Genomic DNA, 21,115 nt, shown 5'->3' with positions numbered 1-21,115 from the left:
ACTTTCCTTATTAATGTCTGAATGAGCACTTTAAAATCATCTCATTCCTAATACTTTTCTACCCTCTCTATCTTTTCTTTTTTTTTTACCCTCTCTCAGTCTTAAAGAAAATTCTGATTTTTCTCAAGTTCAAGAAATAGTGGCCCTCCAAAATTAAGTCTTCTCTAAAACCTGGAGATAAAGTTGTTAGATGGGCCGGGGATTTAGCTCAGTGGCACCGCGCCTGCCTCACAAGCACAAGGTCCTGAGTTCGATCCCTGGTACCAAAAAAACAAAACAAAAGAAATAAAGTTGTTAGAAAACATCTTTTACAGGAGCTAAAATTACTGTTATTTACCTATCAATTTCATGAAGATTTTCATTTACTAGGAATAATTTGACTTAGAAGCATGTAATTATAGAATTAATTGAAAAGAATCCATTCATCTACATATGGCTTCCACTGTCTTCTTTGATTGAATCAATATCCACTTACCCAATACAATGCAGACTCTGTGGAGACTCACAATGTTTTCTCAGGTAGTCAAAGCAGACATTGTAGGGAAGAAGTACTTTTGTAAATATTTGTCTGTTTTGACAGTTTTGGAGACTTCAGCTAAAACTATTAATAAACTTGTGAAGGAGCCAATTATGGCAGCTTTAAAATTCTATAAAACAAGTAATTTCTTAGGAAATCTAACCTGATTTTAGACTCCAGTTATAAAAATGGAATCCTTCACTGAGTAATGAAATCAATAGATAGTCGTTCCTTATTCAATAAATATTTATTTGCCTGACTTGATTCTAAAGGCTTGGGATGCATTAATAAAACAAAGATCTTTGCCTTTGTGGAGCTTAAATTCCAGTGGCAGGAGACAGACAATAAATAATAAACATGAATAAGTCATAAGTTAGAAGGGATAAATACAAGAAAGGAAAAATTGAGCAGGATAACAGGAATTAGGAATGCCTGGTTAGGAGCCAGACTTCAGTATATGGTGGTCAGGAGATTTCACTGAGAAGATAATCATTTGAGTAAATGACAGATTATCATTTGTCTTATAATTATGAGTATGAGTTAGTTTCTAAGAAAATGTCGGGCTTTAAGAATTAAGAAAATGTGGATCAGATTCCATTTTAGACCTTAGAGAGTACACAGCTGAGCAAAGGAAGGGGAAAATACCATAAAACAACAACCTGGAGCATTGTAATGTTGTAGTTGCTTTGGTAGAAGTATGCACAAAGTGTAGTAAGTCATACAGACCTTTCTAATCTGATTTCACCTCTGTTCTTACTATGATAAGCAGTTTATTTAAACCATGACTCTTACACCTTTTGGATATCAAAACATTGGTTTGGATTACCTTAGACTTGATTATATGAATGATCATTCTCTCTCCATACCACTTTATTACTTTTAAAAAATAGCTTCTGACTACTCAGCATGTCCAAACTCGTTCCAAATTATAGTCAGCTGCACCCTGAATCACCTAATTATCTAAATGGAATGTTTTTATTTCACATTCTTCCAGCTTCATGTACTTTTCACAAATATGTAATGAGCAAGGCACTGTGGTGTGCAAGGCACAGAGAAATAGATACAGCAACAGATGACTGGCAAAGTTCTGTTTTTTCAGGACTTCACAGTCTAGTGGAGGAGGCAGTCAGTAAATAATGAAGATGTTACATGGGTTACAGCAGTTCTCAAGCTTGTTGTTATAAGTATCTTTGTACATTTAAAAAATTATATGACTCCAAACAACTTGCCTTTATGTGTATTTATTAATAGCTACCAGTTTAGAAATTAAAACAGATTTTAAACATTTATTTAAAAATAGCGGTAAGGAACTCATTTCACTAATAATATTCTATGACAAAATAACTTTTTCTCAGCCCCTCTCCCTAAAAGAGTGATATCGGGTTATGTGTTTGCAATTCTCATTAATGTGAGGCTTAATAGAAGATAGCTGGATTCTCATATCTGCTTCTGCATTAAATTGTGTGTTGTTGTGATTGAAGTACATGAAAATTCAGCCTAATACAGATATGTAGTTAGCAAAGGAGTATTTTGAGAAAATTGTGAATATTCTTTGGTACTTTATGAAAACTCCTGTGAGTTCCCCTCCCTCCCACCTTTCCTTCTTTCCTTAATTCACTCGGGTTGAACCAGAGCCTGGTACGTGCTAGGCAAGTGCTCTGACACTAAGACATGTCTCCCGACCCCTTCTATCTTATTTACAGATAGGTTTTTCCTAAGTTATTCAAGTTAGCCTCGAACTTGGAATCGTTCTGCGTCAACTTTCCAAGTAGCTAGGATTGCAGGTGTGACCCATCACATCCAACCCAGGTGATAGTTTTTCAAAGCTTAGTTGCAGCGTGGAGCTGAAACTATATTAATGCAATTGATATATGAAAATACTCTATTACATTAAAATTTATTTGTTTGGATTCTGAGTTGATCTTCTACCCTCTATATGATTTTATAACATCATTTGAAAATGTCGCATCACTGAATTATGCAGATGTGACATAAATGTTGACACATTTCATGAAATGACATAAAACATTGTATTTATTGATATTGCCCCAAACTATCATTGGAAAAGGCTTTTATGTTTTCAGATCTGTCAAGGTCATGTGGTTGGTAAATACATGCTTTCCAAGATTCCATTGTTTATTTCAAAGTTTGAATTTTATAATTAGCAACAGCCACTGTCAGATTTCCCTGAAATTTCAGGTTCACTTCTTTCATTTTTAGGGAAGTATCTGCCAAACACCCCATTTTTAGGGAAATATCTGCCAAATAAGATAAATTGTCAGTAGTTTTTTTTTTCAAGTAAAAGTGACGTTCTGTAAATGCCAGTTAGGTTGCAAACTCAGATGTTTGTGCCTGTTCTTTTCCTTGAGATAACCATTGTGCTCTGATATGCAGCAAAAGTACTTTATTCGTACTTCTCATTTGTCATAGACTTTTAAACAGTGTGTACACAAGAGTCAAGTTTTGATAGTGTTTACTGTTTCTTTAAGAGAAAATGTCAGGAATCCTCTTCCCCCAAGAATAAATATGTGGTGTTGATACCAGCCACCAACCTGCCACATAGAACATTCACAATCATACAGCTCCGCCCCAGGCCACTCCTGGCACCAAAGTGCACACAGGATCAAAGCCTGGACGTAACTGGCATGCCACCGTCCACAGCGCGAAAGCCTCAGGATACTTCCATATAAAATTACATGGATGTTGAATGACAGAGTAGAATGACTGCTAGTAAAGTCTGGTGCCACTGCCTTGGTTTGTGCTAACCTGTGGGCAGGTTTACCTCCATTGCTCCTGCACCATCGGCACAAACATCAACACAGTGAAAAACCTCAGGTGATTCTTAGTATGAAAATAGTTTTGTCCTTAGGACTCTGTGACCTTACTGGATCCCCAGTGTTGTTGTGTCTCTTATTTCACCTTTTTAAAATATGTAGCCACAACTTGGAGTTATTAGGTACTCTCCTCCTGAGGTCACACAAATATAGTGAAGTTGGAACTTGAATCTGACTGGAATTTCTGGTTCTCATTCTTTCCATGTCATACACCATCTCCAAAATGGGGAGAAGTATATTGTTAACCCTTGATGACAGGCTTTGTCCAGCAAGAAGGGCATGATATGAAACTTATTTAACAGAACTAGGGTTGTTTGAAACCCAGAGACTCCACTTTTGTTTCTTTATTCTGGAAAATAAGGGCAGTAATAATGATCTCATGTTGTGAGGATTCAGTTTAAATATATGTTTAGAACTATACTGACACAAATTAAGTGTTCAGTGCATTTAGCTTTTCTTGTTTACACAAATAGAGATGGAGCTCAGGGATTTCTGCCAAGGGCACAACTTGAATAAAAGCTGGCATTGTGATTCCTGCGAGCAGAAAGTACAAGGTAACTGAAGTGTAGTGGTTCATGGAAAACTATACAGGAAAGTAAACCTGGAAAGGTAGATGTGGTCCCTCATTATTTCTGGACTAGACCTGTAAACCACTGCAGATTTGTGCCCCTAAAGCTTGAGGTGATAACCGGTACATGGCATATATACTTATATAGTACCTGAGTGAGGGACTATTTTAAGGAGAGAGCAGGTCCTTTTATCCTTTTAAATGAACAGAATTCTGATAAGCAAAATATTAGAGGCTATTTGAATGGATGAAGATAACAGCTCACTAAATGATGTACTCCCCACCCAAGTGATTGCATTTTCCAGGAGACTAACTTGAGATCCTGGGTGTCTTATTTTTGCTCATATCCTATTTTTAGTATATGTGCTGCCTAAACAAGCACTTTTTGCTCATATCCTAAACATAGTATCATGTATTTGGGGGCACGATCAATACTTGAACATATTTGAACAGTGCTTCAGCAGTTAATTTTGTAAACATTATTTTTGTATAATATTTTCATTTTTCAAGAAATCATCAGGAAGAAAGAGGCTTTTCTGATTATAGAGGTTAATTCTTTTTACTCCAATTGACAAATGGGCAAATAATAACTTCCTCTTGTAAACAGGTAGTGATTTGTTCATACTTGTTGTGTGTTAGAGAAGAAGAAAATATACTCCTCTTCAGTACATTTTCAAGTTTTTTTTGTTTTGTTTTGTTTTTTAGTACAGGGGATCAAACTTGGGACCTTGCGCTTGTGAGGCGGGTGTTGGAACCACTGAGCTAAATCTCCAGCCCTCAAGTTTGTTTTGTATCTTCTATGCTAGTGGGTTCTAATTTTATTTTATTTTATTTTATTTTATTTTATTTTATTTTATTTTATTTTATTTATGTATGGTACCAGGGGTCGAACTCGGGACCTTCCACTTGCAAGGCAAGCAGCGGCACCACTGAGCTAAATCCCCGGCCCTGGTTCTAATTTTATTTGACTGTGACGCACAGTAAGAAGTACATTTTAGGGCTGGGGATTTAGCTCAGTGGCACTGCGCCTGCCTCACAAGCACAAGGTCCTGAGTTCGATCCCCAGTACCAAAAAAAAGACATTTTATAGCATTTTATAGCATGATCCAGTTCACATATACTGTACATATGCATGCAAATATTTTACTTATTGGACAAATTTTTGTGTGTGTTTGTGTACCTTATATTGTTCCCATATAAACCAGGCATTGTGGGAAAATAGGAGTTACAAATAATCCCTTCTCTAATAATTTGCTCAGGCTGTTTATTAGATTAGTGGAACTGTTTTCTCTCTGTTTTGGTTTTTTTTTTGGTACTGGGAATCGAACTTGGGTCCTTGCGCTTGTGCAGCAAGCAATGAAACCACTGAGCTAAATTCCCGGCCCAAATCACCATTTTTAAAAAGGGATGTACAGTGGAGAGAACATCCATGTATATGGCATGTTGAAGGTGCAAGCATTGCTTTGTGAAGCTAAGTTTCAGGTGTATCTATATATGTGTGTATATGTACTGTATATATGTAAACTGGATCATGCTATAAAATGTATTATTGTGGGTTACAGTCAAATAAAATTTATAACTCATTAGCATAGAGGATACAAACCAAGCTTGAAAATGTACTGAATAGGAGTGGTACATGCAGAGAGGAAAATCTAGAGATGAACTGAATGTATAAATAATGATATATTGGGCCAGGGATTTAGCTCAGTGGTTCCACTGCCTGTCTCACAAGTGCAAGGTTCTGAGTTCAATCCTTGGTACCAAAATAAATAAATAAATAAATAAATAAATAAAGAGGGAGAGTGAACCTGTCTGTATGTTTAGGTAAAATAATTAGATCAGTGTTTTTCTAATTCACTCATTAAATCAGGCCCTTAAGCATCAGCGATCCATTCAGAATTAGTTGGCTTTGATTTTACTTCTAGAGAGCTAACTCTACAGGTGATTTGTGAATGTCTGTATCATCATTGTATTTTTCTCATATGAACAGATAATTTTTTGTGATTAAATAACCCTATATCTTATTGATACTTTATATACACAAGGCTATTTTTCCTATTACCATTATAGTGTTCAACTTTGCACTCCATGAATATGGTATTTCCATTTATGTAGGGTTATCTTTGTTTTATCATGTTTGTTTCAATATAACTCCATTTTCTCAATGAAAAATGCTTTATTCATATTATATATGCTTATTTGATTAATTCTTCTGTAATTATTTTCTAATTATCCATCCTCACTTCACTTAGCTGTGGAGACCTTGTATCAGGCTGACCCTGTCCCCTGCAATGTGGCCCCTTCCCGCACTTTTCTTGGGCTCTGACTCTCTGTGATAGGCTTTTCCACTGTGTAGAGTCCCTCTTCATCTTGGGTCAGCTTTGATGCCCCGTGCTGGGTTGTCCCTTTGTCACCTTGCTGATACTTTGACATCCTGACATGGATCTTCTACCTATATTTGGTGTGATGCTTTTAACTAAATTATAGCAATCACTTGAATTTTCCCTCCAAAAGCCACAAAATCATTCAGTTGTGACAGCTCTTTATTTTTTTTTCTTGTCTCTCATGACCTTGATGTGTTTGATGAATATTGGTCAATTATGTGTAGAATGTTTTTTATTTTGAGCTTATCTGATGTTTTCTCATGATTAGGTTGAGATTATATATTTTTGACAAGAATACCACAGAAATGACATTGCTTACTTCTCAGTGAATTATATGAGGGTTATATGATGCTAATTAATCGTATCACTGGTGGTGTTAACTTTGTGGGGTTTTTTTCCTTTTATTTTTTTTGGCAGTCCTAGGGCCTTATGCCTGCTAGGCAGTGTTTTAGCTGCTACATCCCCAGCCCTGGTGTTTTTAACTTCCATGTCTTGATTAAGGTGATGCCTGTCAAATTGGTTGGTCGCAAAATTGCTTTTTTTCCTTTTTCCTTTATAAATACCTTGAGGGAGATACTTTGAGACTATGCAAATTTCCTGTTTCCTCTCCAACTTTTGCCTGCTTATTTTAGCCATAGTGTGTGTGCTCACTGTGATCTTGCCCGCAGTAACATTGGTCTTATGGTGAATTTTAACTTCTTCTATTCCTTCTGTACCTGTTTTTGTGGTACTGGATGCTTTAGTCACTTTACTGTCACTGAGCTGCAATATCCGACACCCACAGCTTAAAGGAGGAGAGATTCATTTGCCTCTCAGTTCCATTGTAGCTCAGGTTGGCAAAGGAAAAGGAACCCAACCCATGGCAGCTAGGAAGCAGAGAAAGAGGGAGGAGGCTAGGAGAGAGACAGACCCTTCCAGGTCATGCCACACTGACCACCTCCACTCAGGCCCCACCTCCTAACAGCACATTCAGCTTCGAACTCATCAGAGAATTAATTATAGCACCCCAAGCCCCACCTCTGACAAATGAGACTTGTAGGGGGACATTTCTAGATCTAAACCATAACAATGAGGATCAAACCCAGTGCTTCATATGTGCTAGACAAGTGCTCCACCACTGAGCTATATTCTTAACCTTTTTAAAATTTTATTTTGAGACAGGGTCTCAATAAGTTACCCAGGCTGGCTTAGAACTTGAAATCCTCCTGCCTCAGCTTCTCAAGTAGCTGGGAACACAGGCCCCCCTATACTCATTAATTGTAGCTCTTCTGAAGGAAGAGAAATCCCCCGCCCCTTTTTTGTGGTATTGAGGATTGAATCCAAGTATGTTCTATCACTGACGTATACCTCAGCCCTTTAAAAAAATTTTTTTTGAGACTGAGTCTCACTAAGTTGTCTAGCAAGGACTTGAACTTGCCATCCTCTTGCATCAGTCTCCCTCACTGCTGAGTTCACAACCATGCACAACCCTCTCCAGTTATCTATTCAATTATTTTTAGAAAACTATTGGTCTCATGGATATTAACTATATTTTATGTAGTCCAGAATCATCTAGGTTTTATTTTGTTTTGTTTCCTTGCTCAAATTCTTTAGCCTTCCATTATCTAGTTGAAGTACTGTTTTCCAAGGTCTTAGCTTGAGCGCCTGTAACAAATTCCCATAGACTGGGTGGCTTAAACAGCAAATATTTATTTCTCACAGTTTTGGAGGCTGGGGAGTTTGAGATCAGGGTGCCAGTCCTGACAGAGGCCCTCTTCCATGCCACAGGGAGACAGCAGCTTTTCCTTGTATCCTTGTGACAGAGTGAGGCTCTTGGAGTTCCTTGATCCCCTTCAGGAGTGTTTCCTCCTCATGCCCTAAGTGCTACCCAAGGCGCAGCCTTCTAATCCCATCAACTTGTGGGGGTTGGGAGAGGATCAGGGACAGGACATGCAGTTCATAACACGTTTAATCCTTTCCTCATTCCTTTCAGAATGGTTGTCTTTCTCATTTGTAATACAGTCAGGTTAACTTGTTACTTTTTGTGCTCTATTTCAGACTCTCCTTACCCTTCTGGTTGATTTTAATAAGTTAACTTATGAAAGGGTATATGAAACATTACTACAGGTCCTTTTCTTTTCCACCCCCCCAGCTTCCCATGACTACAATCCTAAGAGTGTGAATATATTTTATCTTATTTGTTTGTTTGTATGTTCCCCTTTTTTTTGGTACTGGGGATCAAACTCAGGACCTTGCACTTGTGAGGCAGGCGTGGTGCCACTGAGCTAAATACCGGGCCCCTGTTTGTTTGAGACAGGGTCCTGCTCTGTAGTTCGGGCTGGCCTTGAACTCACAGCAATCCTCCTACCTCAGTCTCCCAAGTGCTAGGACTACAAGCATGTGGCACCACCCCCAGTGTCTGAATATATTTTTAAAAACTATATTCAGAGAAGTATTTCTACCTCTTTAATCCTACAAACATGCCGTGGTTCTCCCTGGCTTTCTATCCTTTCCCTCCCATGGCTTCTAGGTGATCAATTTCTTATTGATTTTTTCCCTTTTTTATTTTTAACACAAAAAGTTGGCACATATATTTTTTTCTTTTATATTCATAATTCTTTTTTTTTTTTTTTTTTACAAGTAGGAAAATCTACTGGGGAATGAGAATGGGAATGGGGAATAGGAATAGCTCCTTAGCGACAAAGAGGGGTCCCGAATGGGTTTCCAAGGAGCCCACTGGTCAAGGGAAGTTTTATAGAGCAAAGTCAGGAGGGGTGGGTACAGTGTAGGGAAAAACTATAATCAACCAATAAGATTACAAGTGTAGTCCTTTAGGTAATATTGACCCGAAAGTAACAAGGGTATATGGATGGCATCATTAACCATGGTCAATAATCTGTAGTCTTAGTCTTTTTAGTTTTAGTAGTCTTAGTATTAATGGTCTTAGTCCTAGTGGGTGGGAGAGGATGGCCCACCCCAATGAGATAATGGTCTGTGGGGTGGGGGGGGCGCCAAAAGGGTTGTACAAGTAATCTCAAACTTTTTTTTTTCCCCATTAGGTTTATTGGTACATTTTTGGTATAAAATACAGTTACATTCATCATTGGGATCTTGTACCATTACATGAGTCTCTTGGTTCTTATTTTTTCCCCTCCCCTTGCCCTCCCTTCACCCCCTCCACACCTCCCTATTTGCAAAGAGCTTGTTTCCATTTTTTTTCCTCTTCTCATATTTTTCCTTTCCCTTTTTTCCCTTCCCCTACCCCTCCCAATTCCCGTGCTCTTTTAGACCTTTTCTTCCTGTTACACAATATCAGTTATACATTTTTAAAATTACAATATTAAGATCTAGGAGACATTACCACAGATTTTACAGAATGTAAAAGGATACAGAAAGCATATGACAAAAATCTTTTTTGAAATAAATTTGACAACTTCTAAGAAGTACCTTGGAAGACAAATTAATGAAACTAACTCTGGAGGAAATATAAAATTTGAATAGCACCTATTAAAGAAAGTATATCCCTAGCTTGAAAACCTACCTGTATGATAACAACAGGCTCATAAACATTTTAACTAATAAATTATATCAAACAAAGCAGAAAAAAGAAGGAACACTTCTCCCCTCATTTTAGGAACTCAACATTGTGCTAATCCTAAAACTGGATAAAGATAATAGAAGAAAAAAGTATGAACATAGATAGAAATTTGTTTAACAAAACAAACTATTGGAAGTCAGATCTGGCAGAATGTAGAAAGTGGTTTTGTTATAGGGATGGCAGTGTTGGTTCAGCATTGGAAGATCCACCCCCAAAAGTCATTATTTTAACAGAGGAAAGGAAAAAGCCATATGATCCTGTCACTAGTTGAAGAAAAAGTATTGGACTACATTCTACAGCTGTTCATGGTAAAAGCTATCATGAGCCTAGAAGTAGAACAGAAACTTCTCAACAGTTAAAGACAGGTACTCCGTACTTCCAGTGAGAACGCCTTATATAAATGGAGAAGATACAATGCTTTCTCCTTAAGGTGGGGAACAAGGGCAGATATGCTTACTCTTTATCTGTCCATTAAACTTTGAAACCTAGTCCCCACCAAAATAGTCTGGCAATAAAATGACACAACTAGGACAGGATTGGCACAGCAGAAGCAAAATCTTTATATGTAGATGAAATGATCATCTACAGAGAAAATACTAAGAAATCTCTAGGAGCCCCTAGAACTTGTACTTGAATTTAGCAGGATTAGAAAACACAAGGTATATATAAAAATTCAGGTCTGTGTATACTTGCTATAAATGAAGAATTGGATATTGAAATTTAAAAGTTATGTAGGAGTACAAAGGACCTAGAAAAGTTAAAAACAAAAACAAAAACAGTGTTGGAAGATGTTTAGTACCTAATTTTAAGACTTCTTCTAAAGCTACAGTAATCAAGGCAGTGTTGGTGTAAGGAAAGACATATAGATCATTGGAATAAAACAGAGAATCTAGAAATAGAACCACACATATATGGTCCACTGAGTTTTGAAAGATTATTTAACATTAGCATTTTATAGAATATAAACTCAATTCAAGAGCCGAGGAAGAGATAGTGTTTTCAGCAAACGACACTAGAACACCTGGTAAATGTATATAAAAAATTAACCTCAACCTTTTATTTCCATACATGAAAATAACTTGAAGGGATCTATGAACCTAAATAAGAAAGCCTAAAAGTATAAAACTTTAAGAAGAAATTATAAGGGAAAATATTTATGAATTCAGGGTAGGCAAGAACTACCTAGGATACAAAAACATGATGTATAAAAGAAAAAAATTGATAAATGAGATTCCATCAAAATTTAGAACTTTAAGTGACATCATTAAATGAAAAGTAGTCCTTAAACAGACCATATTTACAATGCATATAACCTATGACCAGAATATATAAAGAATTCTTAGAGCTCATTAATAGACAACCCAATTAAAATGTAGACATAAGGTGATAAATAGCCAGTATAGCACAAGGAATGGTGTGCAACTCTAGAATCAGAAAAATACTAATCAGTACAATAATAAGATTGAATTATACACTCATTAGGGAAATGAAGTTAAAAGTTTTAAAAGCCTTGTCATGACTTTTTCTTTTTGTTGGATTCTCCCCTTTAGCATTTTATTTGTCACGCCTAATGGATTCATTCTGCTGGGTTTCCTGGGGTTGTGATCCTCATTGTCTTTTCCTAGGGTATTGTCTAAAATTTTTTGGAGTGCTGGTTTGGTATTCATGAAGTTCTTGAGGTGCTCTTTATCATGAAAGTATCTTATTTCTCCATCAATTTTGAAAGATAGTTTTGCAGGGTACATCAATCTGGGTTGGAGGCTGTTTTCCTTTAGGCCTTGAAATCCATCACTCCAAGCTCTTCTTGCCTTGAGGGTTTGCATTGAGAAGTCTGCTGTGATTCTGATGGGCTTTCCTTTGTATGTGATTTGTTTCTTTTCTCTCACTGCTTGTAGAATTTTGTTCTTCTGTTGGATTTCTGGAATCCTAACTATTATATGCCTATGTGTAAATTTTTTTTGATCAAGGCTAGCTGGAGTCCTATATGCCTCACTTATCTGTATGTCAAGTTCTTTTCCCCTCCTTGGGAAGTTTTCTGCCATCACTTCTGTAAACAGTTTTTTTATGTCATCTGCACTCTCTCCTCTTTCTTCATTGACTCCAGTCAGTCTTATATTATTCTTCTTTGCATCGTCTAGCAGCTGCTGGATTGATTTCTAGTGTTCCCTTACAATTTTAAAGCAATTTTTCTTTTCCTCCTCACTAATTGCAATCTTATCTTCTATATGTGAAATTCTGTCCTCACATTGGTTCATTCTGCTGTGCAGACTTTCGATGGAGTTTTTAATCTCTTGGAAATCTGTTTGTATCTGTTTTATGGATTCCATTTGTTTCCTGTGTTGGGATTCCATCATGTTCCTCAGATCCTCTATTTTTTTATCTGTGTCCTCTCTAGATTTATTAATCATGTTTTGCACCATGAGCAAAATCTTTGCTGTTATCTGAGTAATTATTTCTGATTTCATTTTTCCCAGATCCTCTTTTGTTGCCAGTTCAGAGAGTCCAGGTGGTTGAGTATGAGATTGTTCCATCTCATTTCCCTTTGGGGTTGCTGTAGGTGATCCAGAAGTCTGTTTTTGAGGCTTGTTTATGTGTTTTCTCATTTCCACGTTGCGGGGGGGGGGGTTCTTCTGGCACCCATGCAGCTCACCTTCTCTGCCCTAGCAGCCTGGGATGGCAGTGTGGGAGCTTCCTTCCGGGTGCTGGGACCAGCTCACCTTCTCTGCCCTAGAAGCTTGGGATGGAGGCAGGGAGCTTCCTTCCCGGTTCTGGGACCGGCTGAGCTTCTCTGCCCTAGGAGCCTGGGATGGAGGTGGGGAGCTTCCTTCTGGTGCTAGGACAGGCTCCATCTCAAACTTTTGTTCTTCCTTAGGGAAGTTTGCAAATCTGGCCTTTGTGATTTTAGTCTTCTTCAGATGTGCCTCCAGCCACATCTTCAATCCTCTGCATTGACTTTGAGGGCCCTGTCCTGTCTGATTGCCTATAATATTTCTACCTAACATATCCGTATTTCTTACACTAAATGTGGCACCCTTTTTCATTAATAGTATACCTGGAAATCGCGCTAAAGGAAGCTTCCCTAATCTTTTCTATACCTGAATAGTAGTCCACGATTCCCTTTTTCTCTGTGTGGGGTATAGAAGAATGTTTTCAATATTTTGTAATTACAAAAAATGTTGTAGTGAATAAATTGTGTAGGTATTCCTAGGGCTTCTGAAATCTGTAGCTTAATCTGTAGCTCTTTTATCAATTTTTTTTTTTTGGCCTTTTTTTGTTGGTTTGTTTTTTGGTTTTTTGTTTTGTTTTGGTACCGGAGATCGAACTTGGACCATGCGCTTGTGCGGCAGGAGCTGGAACCACTGAGCTATAAATCCCTGGTCTGGTTTTTTGATACAAGGTCTTACTGTGGAGTTCAGGCTGGCCTTGAACTCATTACTAGCCCAGGCTGGCCTCGTAATACTCCTGCCTCAGCCTCCAGGGCGCTAGGATTACACGCATGTGCCACCACACCCAGCTTCATCAATTTTGTCTTTTTAAAACATGCTTTTCTGCCTGGTACCAAACATCAACAACAACTGTCAGGTAAAAGGCTGAAGACCAAGACCAGACTAGGCCACAACAAGCCTTTATTAGGGGAATAGATCTGCTGGGCTGTCTCTGAACAAAGGAGAGACAAAAGCAATATGGCCGGGGCAGGGATAGTTATAGAGACTGGGGTGGGGTTTATAGGGGCTGAGGCGGGGTTGAGTGAGGTAGTGACTAGGGAATGGAGGAGCCTGGAGGAGCTGGTGACATCAGTAGTTGGTAGGAGGTGAGCGAGTATTAGGTTACTCTCTAGGCGGGAACAAGGGCATGCTGGGAAGAAGGGTTTGTTCTTTGGTGGGAGCAACCATCTTGGCATGACGTCACACAGGGGAGGGGGCAAGGCTCGATAGGAAGAGGGCAGCTACTATACATAATAGCTGTTGAGGTAGTGGGAGACCTATCAACAACAAACATTCTTTTTAGGTCCCCGAGATCGAACTCGGGAGCCTGCGCTTGGGAGGCAGGCACCTCACCGGCACCACTGAGCTAAATCTCCAGCCCTAAAATGTTTGTTTTTATTAGTACATATTTATAATACATCTTCCATCAATTTTGGAAAATTCACAGGCAGATGCCAGGTGTGGTGGCACACACCTATAATCCCAGCACAGGGAAGGCTGAGGCTGGAAGATTTGAGGCCAGCCTGGGCTACACAGTGAGTTCAAGGTCAGCTTGAACTATATAGCGAGACTCTGTCTCAAAAAAAAAAAAAAAAAAAAAAAAAAAAATATATATATATATATATATATATATTTCACATGTGTAAAGTCATGTGGTGCCTGTGTTTCTGTGCCTGGCTTATTTCACTTAAGAAAACAGTTTCTAGTGCTACCCATGTTGGTGCAAATGACATAATTTCATTGCTTTTGTTTTTAATGGCTGAATAGCATTCCATTTTGTATATAGACTACATTTTACAAATCTATTTATCCTTTGATGGAATGGGTTGTTTTTTTTAATAATCAGTCCAGCTTTGTGGTTGTTCTTAGTGGAAAGGTTGGCCTGGGCTATGTAACCTACTGTTATTAAACATAGTTATGCCTTTTGTTAGAAGCTGTTGCATTTCCACTTAGATATTATATCTATATCATATTAGATACCTAGATAAGGTAGATCAGGTGACTCTATTAAGAAAATGGCATAACTAAAACCTCTATGCATTATGGTTTTTAAATTCTACTTTCAAATATGGAGATAGAGTATAGAAGTTAATTTGTTTTATTACACTCTTATTCTAGCTCGTGATGCTGATGAGCGAGAGAAGTGGATCCATGCCTTAGAAGAAACAATTCTTCGCCATACTCTGCAGCTTCAAGTAAGTCTTTAATGGTTTCTGGGTAGCAAATTAGTGTTTATTTTTTTCTGCTGTTTTATGTTTTTGTTTTTTTGTTTTTTCAAGGAAGATCCTTTATTTGTAAGGAGGAAAAAGCAGAAGACAGAAAGCTGCCCTGTAGAGGAGGGGGCAGAGGGTTCCAGAAAGATGGATTCCCCTGTTTTATGTTTTTTAAAAATAACTGTGAAACAATATAATGAGAACTTTTAGTTGCTGAATTGCTTATTCTTGTCTTTACGTTATTACATAGTAAAGTCATGCTCATTTATTTTCTGCTTTCTGTGGAGTAAAATATTAAAATTGTCTTGAAAGAAGACATTGTAAAGCAGCGTTAAAAGAAAAATGTCATGTTAAAATGTATCAGATTCTTATTTTGTTTGGTTTGGTTTGACTTTTTGAGACAGGGTCTCACTATATATTTCAGGCTGGCCTTGAACTCACTGTGTAGCCCAGGTTGGCTTTGAACTTTTGCAATCCTGGCTCGGCCTCCTGAGTGCTGGGATTACAGGTGTGCGCCACCATACCCAGCCAGGTTTATTTTTTTATATTTAATGTCAATATTGGTTATTACTAATAACCAAATTATAGAATTATACCTAATATATAAGTACTGAGAGATTGACCTTATTTCCTTGTTACAGGATTTAGCTATTACTAAATGCATTAGTTAGTATGTTAATAACTGGGATAAAGTTGAAAGAAAATTCAACTCAAAATGATTCAAGGAGAAAAAGGCGATCTAGTTGAGGTGCGTTTTGAAATAGGCACTTAAAAAGTGTTGTAAGGGTACCCTTTGTGCCTGTTTCTAAATTCCATTTCTTGTGATTTGGCTTCCTTTTCAGATAAGTTTTCCCTTTTGTGGTGGTTAGCTAGCTGGTTGCAGAAATCTTAGCTTCACATTGTAAGAATTCTGAATTGATAGGAGTTGGTTATTCTTTCTGGACCTCAATAAGATTAACAGGGTAGCTCATCACCTTAGCTTCATTGTGTGTCCAATACCAATGAATCACAATTTCACAATCCTATGCTCCACCATGGAGCTCTAGGGTGTTACTACCTGTAGCAGAAACACATTGCCAACAGGGAAGAAGGTGTGTCTACCTCGTGCTGCCCCATGCAAAGTCAGAATGGAGAAACAAAGATGCTGGGTGACAAAGGCAACAAATGTCTCTTCTGCCATATGAAAGATACATGTCTGTTTAATCTTCAATGAAAGAGCATATATTGTGGCATACAGAGGATTTTTTTTTTTGGTACCGGGGATCGAACTCTGGTCCTTGCACTTGCGCAGCAGGTGGTGAAACCACTGAGCTAAATCCCTGGCCCAAGGTTTTGTTTTTATTTAGAAGATGGAACTGTTGAAATGGATGTTATTAACCCTTTCTCACTATTTCACTTTGTCCTACATCAGGACTTAGGCTTGGACTTAGGTCTTAAGACTTGTGATAGCATTAAAAATATTTAAAAATACATGTAAATATGAAAGAGTTCCTAGGATAGGACACTTGAAAATATAAAATTAAATGTTCCTTTGGATGACAAAAGATTCTACTCCTAGAGGTAATTAAGTGTGCTGAAGAACTTTGCTCTGGGGCCAGAATGTCTGGTCTGTATCCTAGTGCTTCTGCTACTACTTAACATTTAACCTTTACCATTCACCTCTCTGTCTCTGAGTTCCAGGATCCTTATCTATAAAATGAGGATAATAAAAGTACCTACTTCACACAATTGTTTTGGCAATTGGGTTAAATGTAAACTGTTTGAAATAATGCCCAACTATAGTAAAAACTTGATAAATGTTAGTTTCCATTACCGATAATGCAGCTATTCCCGCCATTCCTTCACCCAGTGCCTAATATTCTATTAGTGCTCAGTAAATGTTAATTAAATGAAATAATTGAAGGATTATTGAGCAAAGAGTTGACAGGTAGATTGCTTTTTTTTGATGTTTACTGAATACTTTGTATTTGTGGTACTGAGAATTGAACCCAAGGCCCTTGCACTGAGCTACATGCCCAGCCCTTTTTGTTTTTTATTTTAGTGTCTCACTTTGTGGCCCAGGCTGGGCTCAAACTTGGTGATCCTGATCCTCCTGCCTCATCCTCCCAGAGTGCCAGGATTACAGCCATGTGGCACCCTGCCTAGCCTATTGAATACTTTGAGGTTAACTGTCTTCTCTCTGGGAGAGGAGATTGAATAAAGGCAGCAACTTACTTATTAAAATATATGTGCTATAGACTCCTATGCTAGAGTCTGTTCCTTTATTAATTTGATTTGATTTGATTAGGTGGATATGGTGGCATACACTTGTAACACGACTCATCAGTAAACTGAGGAAGGAGGACTAAAAGTTGCCAGCCTGGGCAATTTAGAAGACCCTGAGTCAATATAAAATTTAAAAAGGGATAGGGATGTAGTTCAGTGGTAGAGGACTACCTAGCATCCACAAAGCCTTGGGTTTAATCCCCAAGACTGAAAAAAAAACCCCACCTAGTAAAATTTGCGTTTTTGTCCTAGTTTACAGATGAAGAAGCTTTGTATTACGTAGCACCACTTCCCAATTTAACATTTGACGGTATCCTATGTACACATCCTCCTTTATTTCAGCCGTTACACTCTATTCCATCACCCCAGTTACTAACAACTGCACCACCACCTTAAATATTAAATGGGTTTTTAGTCTGACAGTCTTCTTACCTTAATCTTTCTCTGAATCTTTTATCTGTCTGCTCTGAGCGCGAATCTGTTTTTCCCAGCCATTAGTACCTTTCTGGTTTTGCTTATCTCATCCTCAGTACAGAGCTTGTGATGCACTTCCTCAGCACTGCCTTTGATTTCACCCTTAGAATTTCTTATCACTGGGCTTTTTGTGCTGTATATCATTCTGGTGTCCACTCCCCAGGGTCAACACTTGTCTGTTTCCTCCGCTTTTAGTATTGTGAGTCGTTGCAACAGTGAGATGGCAGTATCTATCACAGTTTTAATTTTGTCTAATTGGATAGCCATTACTGTGTAAAAGTCTTCTTACTGACCTCTTGTGAAAAGCCCTACAGCACTGTCTCATGCTTCAAGTACAGTTCGAGAGGCAGCATGTTACAGTAGAAAAGCTTTAGAGCCAGGCTGATGAGGGTTTAGTTCCTGGCTCTGCCCTCTTACTAGCAGTGTAATCTAGAACAATACTTAATTTCTTTTAAACTTCAGTTTCCTCATCTTCAAAAGTAGGTGCAAGACTTCAACAAAATAGTTGTGTTAAGAGAATAAAATACTTCTAATATATAATACCTAAGGTATTCAACAAATAATTAGTTTCATTCTTCCATTCCTCCCCCACCCCGTTTCTGTCTGTCTCTCTCTGCCTCTGTTCCTGCTTTTCTGTAGGTAATTGGGGTATTCTGAAGATGGCAAAAGACAACCACAAATCTTCTCTGTCCTTTCAACTCCTGTGAAAATTGCGTTTCCATCATTACTCTGAACTTACTGTGTGTGAGCTTGTGGTACCTTTTCATGTCCACACCCATCCATATTGGAGAGCTCCTGTAGGGAAGCTCCAGAGGCTGATGAGCCTGCCAATTTCCTGTTCTTAGCCTGTAAGAGGTGTTCAGTAGATGTCTGATGATACTGATTCATGGAAGGAAGCTTTCAGATTCTTTCCTGTACTATGCTTTCGTACAAACTAATGCTGAGAGGTTACCAAGCAAGAGATTAATCTCTGGAAGAAAGCTCAGGATGTTTCATCCTGTAGGCTATGCAGTGACCTATATTATGTAAGGTATAATTAATTATAGGAGCTTATCTGGTGTTGTACAGGCATTAAAATTGGTTTTATAAGCATGAGTAAATTTGGGCCTGTTTTAGAAAAAATTATTGCGGGCCCTGAGTGCCAGTGTGATGAAAGTATTACATTATTTCACATGGACAAAATTTTCTTAGATTTAGCTCTTAAAGAATTACCCATCCAAAAGAAAATTTCAAATTAAATATAAATGTAACACAAAGCAATAGTCTGAACTAAGTTTAATTTATTTTGAGGAAATACAGCTATTACTAAAGGTCACTACAGTGTGGAAATATGCTGATGGGTAGGGTATGGATTCTTTAAGTACCAGGAAACTTTTATTTATAGAGCACAGGCTGTGAGGTCATAGAGATAATATCATGTACATGGTTAAGGCTCTTCTGTGACAAGTAGTACATGATGCCAACTTGATTTTTTTTAAGACAGGGTCTCACTATGCAGTTCAGGCTGGCCTTGAGCTCGCTATGTACACAGACTCCTTGAACTCAAAGTAATCCTGCCTCAGCCTCCCAAGTGCTAGGATTACAGGCATGTGCCACCACACCTGTCTGTGCCAACTTGACTTTAAATACAAACAGGTGATGAAATAAGCTGGAAGCACTTTGTTTTGAGGTTGTTACTGCACTGATTCAGTGTGTGGTTATACTAATTTTTACAAGTTATAGAAATGAAAACAAGATTTTTATAGAGGCTTTTTAGATCTTAGTTTGGAAGTTCTCATGTAGTTGTTTAACTGAGTATAGATCTTTAAGTTTTTTAATTTAATGCTGTGGAAGAGTCGATATCCAAAGTTTTTATACTGGGGCTGGGGATTTAGCTCAGTGATGCCTCGCCTGCCTGGAAAGCGCAAGGTCTTGAGTTCAATTCTTGGTAGCAAAAAAAAAGTTTTTATGCTAAATGGCTTCTATGATTATTCTTTGGGCCAAGAAATTGTGTTTTAATTGTCCTCATATGTATAGTTTTTGTACTTGACTATGGACAGTATCTTAGTTACAAAATTAAAATTTTATTGCTACTGTCCTATAATTGTATAAATTTTGTCATAACTGGCATTGATCTCAACCACCTGGAAAGGAAGGGCATGATATCTAGTGTAAGAATATGGCCAAGGGGAACAGGGAGGACTGGTATGAAGCTCACCAGAAATATCATCGACAGTGTGAGTGAAATATCATCATACAAAAAGATGTGGTAGCAATGCAGTAATTACCAAGGCTGGCAGGACAGTAGAACCACTGTGAAACCTTTGTTAAAAGCAGGTGTTCAGGTATAATTACACATCTATCAAATGTATACAGATGAGAGCAAATTTAATATATAAGGTACATTAGACACAATACTACTTAACAGTAGTACTAAAAGTACTGTATTGAGATGCTTTGATTGTACCCCTGGAGAACAAAGATTAGCAGCAATCTTTTGAACCTTTTTTCTTGAGTATTGAAGTACTTTACTGAGTATTAACTTTTTTCAACATTTTAAATTCTCATTATTTAAAGATCTGTACAACTTTATTCTTTTCCTTGGCCTCATTAAGTTTTATTCATGTCTCTCAGGAGCTATTATCCTGTCTCTCATTAAGTTTTATTTTTGTGTCATATAGAAAAATAAGTTTGTTTCATTTTTCTCCCTAGAGCCCCTCTGTTTCCCAAAGGAAATATTGCAATAGAGATGTGCCACCTTTCTCACAGGTGGAGTGGTGTAGAGGAGCAGGCAGTTACATGGATTTCCTATCACAGAGGAAGAGTCCCTGGAGGCCTGTTGCCAGGGCAGATTCTGTTCCTGAGGACAGAGGAATTTCTGGTTCCAAAATTGGAATTTAGAATTCTCTAGGATTCATTTTTCTGATATACTAGTGATGGCCTGTCTATTTTGAACCCTTTGGAAATAGTAACTAAGAACAGATGGTCCATTTTTATAGATAGCTAAAGATTATTTCTTTAATTGACAGACATTTATTTTGAGAGAGGGGCGGGGGGGGGAGAGATTCTTTCTTTCTTTCTTTCTTTTTTGGTTTAGCACTAGGAATTGAACCCAGGATCTTTACACTGAGCTATATCACTGGCCCTTTTTTAATCTTTTTTGTTTGTTTGTTTTTTGAGATAGGGTCTTGCTGTGTAGTTCAGGCTGTCCTTGAACTCAAGGCAATCCTCCCGCCTCAGCCTCCCAAGTGCTGGGATTACAGGCATTCCCCCCCCCACCCCCCCAATACCTGGCACCTTTTTAAATCTTGAGACAGATTCTTATTAAGTTGCCCAGGCTGGGCTCAAATTTGTGATCCTCCCGCCTCAACTTCCCAGAGTACTGGAATTACAAGTGTGCACTGCTATGCCTGGCTTTGTGTTGTTACAAAATTACATAGTTTTTTGGGGGGTTTTTTGCCTTCCTTTTATAAAATAAAAATTTTAAAAATTTTAAGTAGGCCGTGCTCAATCCAGAACATACAGAGAATATAGAAAAGTTATTTATTTGGTAAAGACTTATTAAACACTATATTTTGTCTACTATACTAGTTGTAGAG

At 37.9% G+C, this 21,115-nt stretch overlaps 1 protein-coding gene across 10 annotated transcripts in view; it reads left to right on the top strand.

The window, feature by feature from the left end:
* Positions 1-21,115, top strand: part of Osbpl9 (oxysterol binding protein like 9) — a 155,703-nt gene that overhangs the window by 75,137 nt on the left and 59,451 nt on the right. For all 10 annotated transcript variants that reach the window (XM_087214738.1, XM_004869258.4, XM_004869257.4 and 7 more), the window contains one exon: positions 14,704-14,780. In XM_087214738.1, the coding sequence (XP_087070864.1) occupies positions 14,704-14,780 (77 nt within the window). The remainder of the gene's footprint in view (positions 1-14,703; positions 14,781-21,115) is intronic.

Source organism: Heterocephalus glaber, unplaced genomic scaffold (assembly GCF_053883595.1).
Source record: "Heterocephalus glaber isolate CG9 unplaced genomic scaffold, H.glaber_assembly_v1.0 deba00001451, whole genome shotgun sequence".
In the NCBI taxonomy this organism is placed as follows: domain Eukaryota; kingdom Metazoa; phylum Chordata; class Mammalia; order Rodentia; family Bathyergidae; genus Heterocephalus; species Heterocephalus glaber.
Note: the sequence above shows the minus strand (reverse complement) of the source record. Positions and strands in the feature narration are given on the sequence as shown.